Consider the following 13,299-nt stretch of genomic DNA (forward strand, 5'->3'; position numbering starts at 1 on the left):
TGCTTTTTTCAGACCCAGTCCAGCTGGCCTTGGTGAGCTCCCAATAGATCAGTTTCACTGTCTCAGTGTGTGGGTGCACACCCTGCTGTCCTGACTTCCTTGTTAATGTTCTCCCTCCTTCTGCTCCTCTTTGGACCTTGGGAGCTCAGTCCGGTGCTCCAATGTGGGTCTCTGTCTCTATCTCCATCCATTGCCAGATGAAGGTTCTATGGTGATATGGTAGGCCCTCCCCCTACCATCCAATCTTAGGAAGGTATGCAGCCAAATAGACTAGGATCTCAAAAAGCAAGTACATGCAGTAGAGAAAAATCCCAGTGGCATTATCATTGGCTTATCACATTTTAAGCAGCTAATTGAAGAAAGAAGCTGTTTTGGAGATTTTTTGAATCACTAAAGCTAAGGTGGATAAAACCATGAGGAATTTCTACTACTGCTACTCTTTTAGAATAAGGTTGTCTAGTTTAAGGAAATAAAATTTTCCAGGCTCAAAAACAGACAGCACTCATAAATAAATATATAAACAGCATTCAAATTTAACATCTCTTAGTTTAAACTGAAAAACATCATTTTTTCCCTCCTTAGATCTGTGATTTTAGTGAAGGATTAGTAAGCACCTAAAAGGTATTATAAAATATGTAGGGATATAGCCCCACCCATTGGGGGCATGTTCGCCTTGGGCTAATGTTTACTGATAAATCTGCCGGGCGTGATCCCAGCAGCCCTTTTCTCTGTTTTTCCTGTTCTCCACAGGAACATGTAGTCCTGTAAGTCTATTTCCTTATTAAAGCTGTATATATCTTTATAATCTGTGTGCATTCATTTACGCCGCCAAATTTGGCGTCCAACGATGAGCTATTTTGCCCCCGCCCTGGCACAGGGGGGGCGCAAGCTCCATCTTTCCCAGCCTTTGCTAGCAAGTTAGTTACCGGAGCTCAGGAAGTGCTATTGGGTGAGCATAGCCTGCTAGCTTTTACAGCGCGCTCCCTGCTCACTTTCCCTTCCCCCATTCCAGGCCACGATACAGTCGCAGAGCAGCGACCCCCAAAAACAGTTAATCGCTCCCTGCTTCTTCCAAAGTCTCACCACCTGAAATAAAGGAAGCACCTGCGGTTTTGAAGCAAAAGCCACCAACCACTTCCCTTGTCAGGCAGTACAATAATTTTTGTTTTGAGTTAATTGTTTCAGACCAGCTCTAGCTTGGACCACATGGACTCAGGTGCATTTCTTTCGCCACCACTGGCAAGAAAACTTCATTACAGGTACATAATTTTCTTTTATAAATAAGAAAAATGTCTGAAAACATTACCATTCAAGACTTTAACAGCCTTTTCAATTGTACCATGTGGGGGATTTTACAAGAAGTGTCTGTCAGCCCACAGATATGGATCTTTCTGGGATTTGTAATTTTCCTTGGTACTATATGGTTTGATAATAGAAATATGATAAAGTCTTTATGAGACGAGGTTGAACGCTTAAAAACAATTGAGAATGACAACAATCTTCTCAAAAATCAGTTTGAAGTTCTCCAGGCAGAGAACAGATCTTTGTTTAACACAACTCGACAAACTGAACAAAATTTAGAAGAGGTACAGGCTGATGTTAAGGAGAAATTCATTACTATGGAAGAGGGAACAGCTGATTTGGATTGTAAGCTTCAGTCCCTTTCAGTAGGAACTGAAACATTAATGGCTGATATTAAGGAGAAATTCATTACTATGGAAGAGGGAACAGCTGATTTGGATTGTAAGCTTCAGTCCCTTTCAGTAGGAACTGAAACATTAATTGAGAGAATCAAAACTGCTGAATGTGACAATCAGATTTTGTCTAAAGCTTATGACAGATTGGCGGAAAGATTGTCAATACAAGAAGGCATGGTTTATGCTATAAAAAGTATGTCCAAAGATGAGATGTTATCTCTAATGGACAAACTTCATACTTTAGAATCCTCAATGAAGGCTTTAGAACATAATTCTGGACAGGAGATTCAGACATTACAGAAGACAATGGTAAATAGAATTGAAAAGATTGAGGAATTTCTAAATTCTGAGGAAGAAGAGCAAGAGGTAGAAAGGCAAATTTTAACTAAATCTGTGGGTAAATCTCTCCGGGACAATTTCCACAAAGCTCTACCTACAGTTCTATCTGCCTTTCCAGTTGTAACAACAGATAAAGTAGTTGGTTCCCGAAACCCTAGGGTCATCAAGGAAGATACATGGGAACCTGTCCGTATGAATGATCTCAAAGAAATTAAACAGGCTGTAATGACTTTTGGGATGAATGCCTCTTTTGTTAAAGAGATGCTAAGATCTTGGGCCACAACAAATAAAGCCACACCCTCTGACTGGTTACAACTGAGCTCTGCTGTCCTTGAGAGTGGACCGCAATTGAAATGGAAATGCTTATTCAGGAAAGAGGCTAGACTTAGAACAGCAGGAAAGAGCAAAGGGAATTGAGATTTCCACAGATCAAATTATAGGAGAGGGGCTATTTTCTGACCCTCAGGAACAAGCTAATTTGGATGAAAACACACTCTCCATGTGTACTACAACAGCCTTAAGGGCTTGTGACAGGTTGCAAGACCCAGGACAGAGGATGGAATCATTTGTCAGAGTTAAACAGGGTCAGAGAGAACCCTTTACTGACTTTTTACAAAGACTAACTAAAGCTGTACAAATAGGGATATCTGACCCAGAAGCAAGACATATAATGATCCATATTTTGGCTTATGAAAATGCAAATGTGGAATGCAAAAGGATTTTGGGAACTTTAAAGCTCAGATCAGCGCCATTAGAAGAATGGGTCTTGCATACACTGAATGCTGATACATTTGACTATGGCACTGAAGCATGGGTAGAAGAAGCAATTTCCAATGGTGAAAGGAGACATCAGAATACCAAATGTTTTAATTGTGGCAAAATGGGTCATATGAAAAGGAATTGTAGACAACAGATTTTCAGAAATAATAATAATGCATCTTCTAGAAATAACAGAAATAGGAGGACTCAGCCTTCAGGTTTGTGTAGAAGATGTGGAAAGGGCAGACATTGGACGAATAAGTGCAGGTCTACAAGAGATAGACAAAGCAACCTGATACAGATGGGAAACGTGAGAGGGGGGCCTCACAGGCCCCCATGGCAAACATGGTTCAGTCATTTCCAGTTACTACAGAGAACGTGACTCGTCAGGACAACTAGAAAGCCCCATGCCTACTGTTACAAGCAATAATGATCAGAAAGATGAGTTCTGTGTGTTTTGGCAAACTTCTATAAATGATCAAAGACCAAAGCTGAGAGTGTGTGTAAATGGCATTTTTATTACTGGCCTGCTGGACACAGGTGCTGATGTAAGTATCATTACCCCAAAATCTTGGCATCCGTATTGGCCTCTTCAGAATGTAAATGTTCAGCTCTTGGGAATTGGAACCCTATCTCGAGTAAGGCAGAGCAAGAGATGGGTTGAATGTATAGGACTAGAGGGTCAAATAGGAAAATTAAGGCCATATGTAGCCAATATTGCAATGAATTTATGGGGTCGTGACCTATTACAACAATGGAATACCCAAATTAACATTCCTGCTACTTCTAGAGCCTATATTTCTGGGGATAATATTAAAAGATATTACAAACTGCGAAAACCAGCCATTCGGGCTGTACAAGAACAAGCAATTGATGTCCCTTTAGAAATACCAACAGCCTTGCCTTTAAAATGGTTGACTGAGAAACCAATATGGACAAAGCAATGGCCTTTAGCTGAGGAAAAGTTACAGGCTTTAGAACAGTTGGTACAAGAGCAATTAGATGCTGGACATATGGAAGAATCTACCAGCCCTTGGAATTCTCCTGTATTTGTGGTTAAGAAAAAATCAGGTAAATGAAGAATGGTGACAGATCTCAGGGCTATCAACAAGGTTATTCAACCTATGGGCCCTCTGCCATCTGGAATTCCTTTGCCCTCTTTATTGCCAAAAGGATGGCCTCTCATAGTTATTGATTTAAAGGATTGTTTTTTCACTATACCTTTACAAAAAGAAGATAGAGAAAAATTTGCCTTCACAGTGCTTACTTATAATAATTTTCAACCTTTGAGGAGGTACCACTGGGCCATCCTCCCCCAGGGTATGTTAAATAGCCCCTCCCTGTGCCAATATTTTGTGAATCAACCATTGCAAATAATATGCAAGAAATTTCCCAAATCGATAGTATATCATTACATGGACGACATTGTGTTATCCAATTCAAACATGGATACCTTGAACAGACTGTTTGAAGAAATAAAAATACTTTTACCTCAATGGGGATTGCAAATTGCTCCTGAAAAGATTCAGAAGGGAGATTCTGTTAATTATTTAGGTTATAAAATAGGTTTGCAAAAAATTAAGACACAAAAGGCACAAATTTGGAGAGATCGACTACACACTCTTAATGACTTTCAAAGACTCTTAGGGGACATTTTCAGTCTACGGCCAGCTATTGGGATAACACCTGATCTAATAATTCATTTGAACAAAACCTTGGATGGTGACAAAGATTTAAACAGTCCCAGAGAATTAACAGCTGAAGTAGAAAAGGAACTGACGATGATTGAGGAAAAATTACAACAGGCACATGTGGACAGGGTAAATCCAGAGCTCGATTGTATTCTCGTCATACTACCATCAAAAATTTCCCCTACAGGAATTTTAATGCAGAGATGATATTATCTTGGAATGGATCTTTTTACCACATAAACCAAGTAAGAAACTGAAAACTTATGTGGAAAAAGTCTCTGAGTTAATTATAAAAGGCAAGTTGAGACTTCATCAACTAGCAGGCATAGACCCAGCAGAAATTATAGTGCCTTTCACTGCTGATGAATTATGGGAAGATAATGAACCATGGCAAAGAGCTTGTGCTAATATTTTGGGAGACATTAATAATAACTATCCAAAAAGCAAGAGGCTTAACTTCATAAAGAGAACTTCTTGGATCCTTCCTCGAATCGTCCGTGATACTCCAATAACTGGAGCCCGTACATTCTATACTGATGCCAATAAATCAGGGAAGGCAGGTTACAAATCAGAAGACTTGGGTAAGGTGGAACAAAGTCCTTATGATTCTGTCCAGAAGGCGGAATTATATGACATTCTTATGGTGCTAAGGGATTTTAAAGAACCTATTAATATAGTTACTGATTCACAATATGCAGAAAGAGCTATTTTACATATTGAAACTGAAGAATTTATACCTGATGATACAGAACTAACCTCTTTGTTTATCCAAGTGCAAGATTTGATTAGGAACAGGCTTTGCCCTATGTACATAACACATATCCAATCCCATACGGGTCTGCCAAGTCCTCTAGCAGAAGGTAATGCAGAAATTGATCAATTATTGATTGGTAGTGTGCTACAAGCCTCTGAATTTCATAAAAAACATCATGTTAATAGCAAAGGTTTGAAGAAAGAGTTTTCTATTACATGGCAACAAGCTAGGGAGATTGTAAAGAATGCCCTACTTGCTCTTTCTATAACCAAACGCCACTGCCTTCAGGGGCTAATCCAAAGGGCACCCAAAGGAATGAAATCTGGCAGATGAATGTGTTCTACTTTGCAGAATTTGGCAAATTAAAATATGTTCATCACACCATTGACACATATTCAGGTTTTCAGTGGGCAACAGCTTTAAGTTCAGAAAAAGCTGATTCAGTTATCACTCATTTATTAGAAGTCATGGCTATCATGGGTATACCTACACAAATAAAGACAGATAATGGTCCTGCTTATGTCTCTAGGAAAATGAAACGGTTTTTTGGTTATTACAATATCAAGCATGTTACAGGTATACCATACAATCCTACAGGTCAAGCAGTCATAGAAAGATCAAATCGAACTATAAAGGATATGTTGAACAAACAGAAAGGGGTGGAAAACACCCCGAGAAATAGGTTACATAATGCTTTGTTAACCTTGAATTTTCTCAACGCTAATGAGAAGGGAACATCGGCTGCATAAAGACATTGGATAATGGAAAAGTCTACTGAACTAAATCAACCAGTTTATTTTAAGGATGTGCTGACCTCACAATGGAAGCCAGGAGATGTGCTGCATTGGGGAAGGGGATTTGCTCTTGTCTCCACAGGTGAGGAAAATTGTGGATACCATCAAAATTGATAAAGGTTTATTTTGATGAAGAGAAGCCAGTTGGGAAAGATAAATAACAATTCAATCACATGTATGGCAATCATACTGATGGTAAGTAACACAGATAGGTTGGGGGCAGGGTTCTCTTCTTATCTCCACAGGAAAATACCCATCTTCAAAGAATTTAAGTGACCCTGAATATTTAATTACTGATGGAGGAACATGTTCTGTAAGTATTATATATATATATATATATATATATATATATATATATATATGTGTGTGTGTGTGTGTGTGTGTGTGTGTGTGTGTGTGTATGTATATATGTCTTAAACTTTCTTTGCTTTTCCTCATATCTGTGTCTTTCTTTATATGTCAGTATATGTCCTTGTTGTTAATGTTTAAATTTCCCATAACAGCAACAAATTTTCCTACAGTAATCTTTGAAGTTTCCAGGATGAAGATGGGGCCCCACGACATCAACTCAATCTGCTTTTTATGACGTCATGAATTTTTTTTTTAAAGCCCTAATATTAGACCTGTTTTTTGGTACCAACTACATGAGACAATTTCGAATGGTGCACATTTTTGACAACACTCTGGCCAGACCTTCTCAAAACGCTCTGAGACTAGTTACAATTTTCTTAGGTCCAAGGTTAATTTGGGAATTTTACCATCATTTGCTTTCACAGGACCCTCTAAGAAGAACGTCGCCCCCATGTCAGCTAGAAGCAATCTTAGAGGACGACATCCCCTCTCCCAACAGAGTTTGCTCTCAGGGTTAGGGACATCTTTTAGTGGTTGTTTTAGGGTTGAGGGGATGGGGTGATATTTTTATGGACTTAGGGGTATTAAAAAGAAGAGGAAGAAGAAGTGGGATTAACTGGTTTTATGGGATGATTGGTATTTGTGAATTACTGTTTATAGAAAATTGTATTGGTACTGTTTCTTGTATATTGATATATTGAATATTGAATGTGAGTGTTACTACCTCTATTTTTGTATGAGTATGCTTATAACTTTGTCTATATTGTATTGATACATCTACCATATTACAATGTACATTTCTACCTCTGATACTATGACATTGTTTACAGTTGAAGATCATTGTCTTCATATATTCCACAGTTGTTTATTCTTTTAGTTTTCAAGTTAGATAGGTATTGAGAATTATATGTTTGTCATATTTAATTTTAAGTTAATCAGGTCTTTTAGTTACATAGAGATTATATTTAGTATAGATAATATGATCTTCAGCCTCTTCAAAGAGCAGTAGAAAATGGCCTTTAATCTAACCTAAAATTTCTGTGCCAACGAGACACAATTACTCATGGCAATGCCACTCTACTCCCAAGAGAACGTTGAGCACCAAAGACACTCCGCTGGGAGCTTGTCTTCTTGGCAGAACTGGCCTTTGGGTTAAGAAAAGCCCATACCTCAACTTCTGACAAAGATACAGAATATCCCTAAGTGGATGAAACAGGATTGTCTTATCCTGGCAAGACAGGATAGGATAGTTCTAAGAATGGTATGTCAGTTATATTAGGCCTTAGCCAACGTTGGTTGACTCAACATTGCAAACGAGACTTTGGGTGATTGCCCAGGTAGTCAGTTGTCTCTGTCAATTGTTGCACATTTTGGATATCTCTCGTTTGTTAAGTAATATTTATTCCCTTCTCAGATCTTTGACGGAGTTGAAGATTATATAATTGCAGTTACTCTCTATGTTATTTAGACTCCTTGAGGTAGAATGTTTAGCAAAACTTTTGTTCTCAATATTGTTTGTTATATTTATTATTTGTTATTATTGTATATAGTTGTATTTGGTTTAGTTCTATCTTATTTAGACAAAAGGGGGAGATGTAGGGATATAGCCCCATCCATTGGGGGCATGTTCGCTTTGGGCTAATGTTTACTGATAAATCTGCAGGGGGTGATCCCAGCAGCCCTTTTCTCTACTTTTCCTGTTCTCCACGGGAACCTGTGGTCCTGTAAGTCTATTTCCTTATTAAAGCTGTATATATCTTTATAATCTGTCTGCATTCATTTACGCCGCCACAAAAATACTTCAGTGACAAGTTTGGGCCACATCCACTTGTTAAGACAGCTCAGATTGGTGATGAAGGTAAGCTACTTAATGCTTAAACAGCTAGAGCAAAAAATAAAAAAAGGTCTTTCAAAAGTTAAGGATGGGCTAATGGAAATAACTCATTTTTGGTTTTACTTGGACTGAAGGTCTTTGTACCTCTGAACAAAACAAGGTTCTTGGGAATAATTTCTAGTATAGTTACCTATTTTCAAAATCTGAAGGGTTTGTTCTTGATGGTCCTGGACCCCTCACTTCAATGCTCATTAGAAAGATGGGCTAGTCAGAAGCCAGTTTCTTTGGAAAGCATTTAAAGTCACAGTATGGTGTTTAAGGTTTTCATGTCAATGGATTGGGAATTGTGGGTGTATGACATCAAGTTTTGTTTTTAGGGTAATTTGCCAAACACATCAGTGCTATAATTTTAAAAAGATGAAACGAGTCTTATTTTCATAAATCCTTTCTCCATTTTAGAACTACTCGTAGAGACTGGGTGTATAGCTTTGTGCCAGAGCACATGCTAACCATGCCTGTAGCCATCTGACCAATCCTTAGAACCAGAAAAAAAGAAGAAAATGAAAGAAATATATGCACTAAAAGGAGAAAATTCGAATACACCAATTTTTTGTTTTTTTTAAGTAAATCATTCTTAATTTTTGTTTCATTTAAAGTCTTTGTACTTATGAGTAAAACAAGATTCTCAGGAAGACTTTCTAATATAATTACATGTTTTCAAAATCTATAGAGTTGATTCTTAATAATTCTTAATGAGTCTGGAATTCTATTTCAGGTTCATACTCTATAATCCACCCTGATTTGGAACTCACCACGTAGTTCAGGCTACTTTGGAGTTTTGGCAATCTTCCTTCCTTAGTCTCAGTGTATTAGATTATAGAGCCCATAACCCCTAGCTGAGTATACCAGTTTGAAAACCTAGATTGTTCAGAACTATTGCAATATCAAAATATTAATTTAAAATACAAGTAAAATGCTGGAGATATTTCTCAGATAGTAGTATGCTTGCTTTCTCAACATTCACACACCTCTGGGTTTGATATCCAGTGCTGCATGAACTGGGTGGGTATGATGGTACATGCCTGTAATACAAGCACTTGGGAGCAAGAGGCAAGAGAAGAAGTCCAAGGCCATCCTTGGCTACATAGCAAGTTTGAGGCCTGCTTGGACTACATGTGATCCTGCCTTCACCCTAAATTTAAATGAGAGAAATGCATAATTTAATATTTATTGTCATGTTTGGGAAGAATCTCCACAATGGTCTTTATTTCACAGGAGGCAATGGAACACTGAACCTTAGATGTGAAATGAAAAACACAGAAAATCCAGAGTTAAAAAACAAGGCTGTGTCCTCATAGTCAAAGCCTGAGTAATGGGACTCCCTTAAGCTTCTTTCGTTTTGCCCTCATGTTATTTGGTTGACTGGCTTGAAGGAAGCAGCAGCTTGAGCACTGTGATACATAGCAGATGTCTTGATTACAATCACCACTGCAAGTTAACTTTTAAACCTTACTCATTTTTTTGATATCTGAGTAGTTATAACACACAGCAATATTGAGCTGATCACTGAATGGAAAATCTTGAATGAGGAATGCAGAGCCACTGATGTCCTCTGAGGGCCTGATACCCATTATGTGTCACTGCATAAAAATGGCTCTAGATACTTAGTCCATGGACAGATGTTGGTGAAAGATGAGGAGGGGGAAAAAGTGATCTGCCTGTATTATGCAGAACATCTCATGAGTCCTAAGAAGAATTTAATTTGTGGCAGTCATCCAGGGAGATAGTCTTCGGAAATAAACACTGGGCATCAGGCCCAACCATGTACTATTTAACTTATTTTTGTAACCTCCTACAGAAACCGAAGCCAAAAATGAGCAATCCAGCTTTCTTTTATAAAGTCTGTTCAGCACTCAATGAGGATAAAGGTAAACATATTTCAAAAAGCCCCATTCTAATTCATTCACAATTGGAAGCTGCAAAGATAAAGATTATTTTGGCAGCCGAGAGTCCTCCCATCTCAAAAGAGGAAGGTCTTACTCTTTCGGTGAAGAAATTCTGAAACAAGAGCCATGACATGGACATAGCACATTGCAGCCTGAAAACAGATGAAAAAGAAGTGTCAGAGTGTGTTCAAAGGAGTTTGAGGAGTCCCAGGGGAACACGATTTTATTAGTCACCTCAGAAAAATCTCCATTTTTTTATATGAATTTTGGCCATTCTGTCGAGCCAGCTCTGGTGTGCTGGCATAAGATTTAGCTAAGCTATACTGGAGGTCAGTCAGCATTTCTGGGTCTTTCTCGTGCTTCTTCATTTGAGCAGTGGCCATAAGAACAGCTCAGATCCTCTTGGTCAAATCTTTGACTTCTGTGGGAACAAAAGTTGTCTAATTTCAAAACAAAATAAAACAAGACCCATATATTTAGCAGCCTTATCAATAAGGTCTAAGTGTGATCCTGGGGAACATACTATGATTTCCATTCCTTGTTAACTGTTCATGGTACTGCATTGGATGTGGCAATTCTAAAGGGATTTTAATTAGTTATTTTAAAATATATGTAACAAATTAGGCTTCAAATATACTTAAAGCACACAGAAAACATGACATTTGGAGCCACACTATCAGTCTTTAGATGCTGGCTCCTCCAACGTATATGTTTCTGGTTTACTTATAACAGTAACTGACATTTATTGACAGCACATCGGTACTAGGTACTAAGATGAATACATTATTTGCTTTAATTTCTACAAGAATCCTATATTTTAAATAGTTTTTCCATGCACTTCTACCAATAGGAAAACCGAGGCACAGAGAAGTTGAGAGGCTCAGCCAATGTATCCCGGTTGGTAAGTCATTGATACAGAACTTCTATCCAGGCTATCTGGCTCCAGAAATAGTGCTTGTCAGACAATTTTCCATACAGCTAAGTGTGCCCATCTTGCCCCCTAACTATAATGCACACCTCAGTGAAAACCCTGCTGCCAATTTCCACAAATGAGAGGTTGTGAGTTACATCACACTCCAGAGAGATTCAACTCTGAAAAAGTGTTTCTTGATGGAGAAAAGTCATTTTTCTATATGTTACTTTCATTGGTTAATAAAGAAACTGACTTGGCCCTGATAGGACAGAAAATTAGGTAGACAGTGTAGACAGAACAGAAGGCTGGGAGAAAGAAGCCGAGTCAGGCAGTCGCCATGATTCTCCCACCTGACACGGATGCAGGTTAAGATCTTCCCTGGTAAGACACCTCATGGTAATACACAGAATATTAGAAATGGGTTAGATCAATATGTAAGAATTAGCCAATAAGAGGCTGGAACTAATGGGCCAAACAGTGTTTTAAAAGAATACAGTTTCCATGTAATTATTTCTGGTAAAGCTAGCCGGGTGGCGGGAAGTGGCCCACCGCTCATCCTCACTACACTTTCTGACCTCAAGACAGGGATAGGGCAAGTACATGGTGATGGGACTTAATATGAATATAATATACGGTTCTGATTTTCTGTCTGCTTTAAAAATAATTAGTACAATAATTAATACACATACATCTTAGCCCTTTCTGCTTATTAACAGAAATTCTACTTCCTGAAGGGTAAGGCTTACCTTAATTTACCAGGGTTTTTTGGTAATGGTGACCTTAGAAGATGCAACTAAGTCATTCAAAAATGAATCAAGGGAAAGCAAAGGAGATAGTTCTTCTCAAGGAGAACCAACATCATCCCTATTCACTTGGAAAATGTCACTAGCTACTTGTATAATATGTCATTGAGACATATTATATATAACATTGAGACATATAACAACTGGGAGGGACATGAATTGAGCGTGAGTAAAATAGCTGAAATAGTTTACATTGCTTCTGCGCTCATGGGAATAGTTGGAGTGTATACTGATCCCCTGGGAAACCAGCATCGGTGCTTGAAAAGCAAACTTTCCCAGTCTGTGAGCAGCTGACACAGATCCGTGTTTTCCTCCCTGTAAGCAGCATTCCTACAGGTATGGGTTTTTGGTATACAGATTCTACACACTCCAAGCATCAAGTATATTGTGACTGAGAGCTTTCAATTTTTTTTTCAGATTTTATACAGTATTGTCAAATATACTAGAATATGACCTTTCCCAAGAATGAGGACAATTTATCGCCCTGGGAGGATATCAGGGCCTGTCCTCCAAGCAACCCAACAAGAGGTGCATTTTTACACTGCTCTAGTTTTTATGCATGTGTGAAGAGCCATGGTGGTCAGAATCTTAGGTCTGATTCTGACGAACTGGTGCTGAAGAAAGACAGCTTTGCATTGTTCCATCAAGCTACACAGTCAGTCACCATAACTTTCGAAAGTCACAAAACTGACAAACAATGAAACCCTTTTGTGCCATTTCTCCTCTACTGTCAGTGGATCTGTTAGCCATTCTGAGATTTTTCTTACATTTCAATCACAGGATTTAATTAGCCAGTATTACAAATGGTAACAATTGTTAAGAAAGAAAAGTACTTGTTATCTTCTGAGTAAGTTTAGAAGTCAAGCAGAGAAAATGATACAGATTCGATTATTACCAGATGCTCATTTGTTTAATCTACTCAGTTAATGCCAAATATAACTGCTAGAAAGCCGGTGGCATGTAAAAGCCAGCAGCTCATAAAGCTCACATCCTATACATTCCACACTAACAGTAACTGTGAATTCCATGACGGTTCCATGGTATAAACTCCCTTTGTTAGTTAAAGGGGTTCTTATTCATTATTTCGGTGTTAGGAATCAAACCCAGGGCATTCACCATACAAGGTAAGCGCACACTCTACCAGTGACTCACAATCCCAGCCAAAGTGGCTTCAGTTTACTCCATACCTTCATAGGTCTGTCCCTGTTTGGAAAATTATTGATAATGAATAAAGACTCCTGAAATCTTTATCCTCCACTTAGCGCAACATCAGCTCTCAGCTGACTTACAGCAATTATTATCTGTGGAAAGAAATAAAGGTTATTTTTTTTAATCCTGCTTTGGGAGATGGTGAGGGGAATCATTACACTGTGTCCAGGCTAGCATCTAACTTCTTTGTCTTCCTGCAAACTTTTGCT

General features: G+C 38.4%; 1 protein-coding gene across 1 annotated transcript in view; it reads right to left on the reverse strand.

The window, feature by feature from the left end:
• Nucleotides 1–10,239: 10,239 nt before the first annotated feature.
• Nucleotides 10,240–13,299, reverse strand: part of LOC130868359 (odorant-binding protein-like) — a 74,716-nt gene continuing 71,656 nt past the window's right edge. Inside the window, exon 7 of the mRNA XM_057760610.1 lies at nucleotides 10,240–10,317. Within this exon, the coding sequence (XP_057616593.1) occupies nucleotides 10,240–10,317 (78 nt within the window). The remainder of the gene's footprint in view (nucleotides 10,318–13,299) is intronic.

This window comes from Chionomys nivalis, chromosome X (assembly GCF_950005125.1).
Source record: "Chionomys nivalis chromosome X, mChiNiv1.1, whole genome shotgun sequence".
NCBI lineage: Eukaryota > Metazoa > Chordata > Mammalia > Rodentia > Cricetidae > Chionomys > Chionomys nivalis.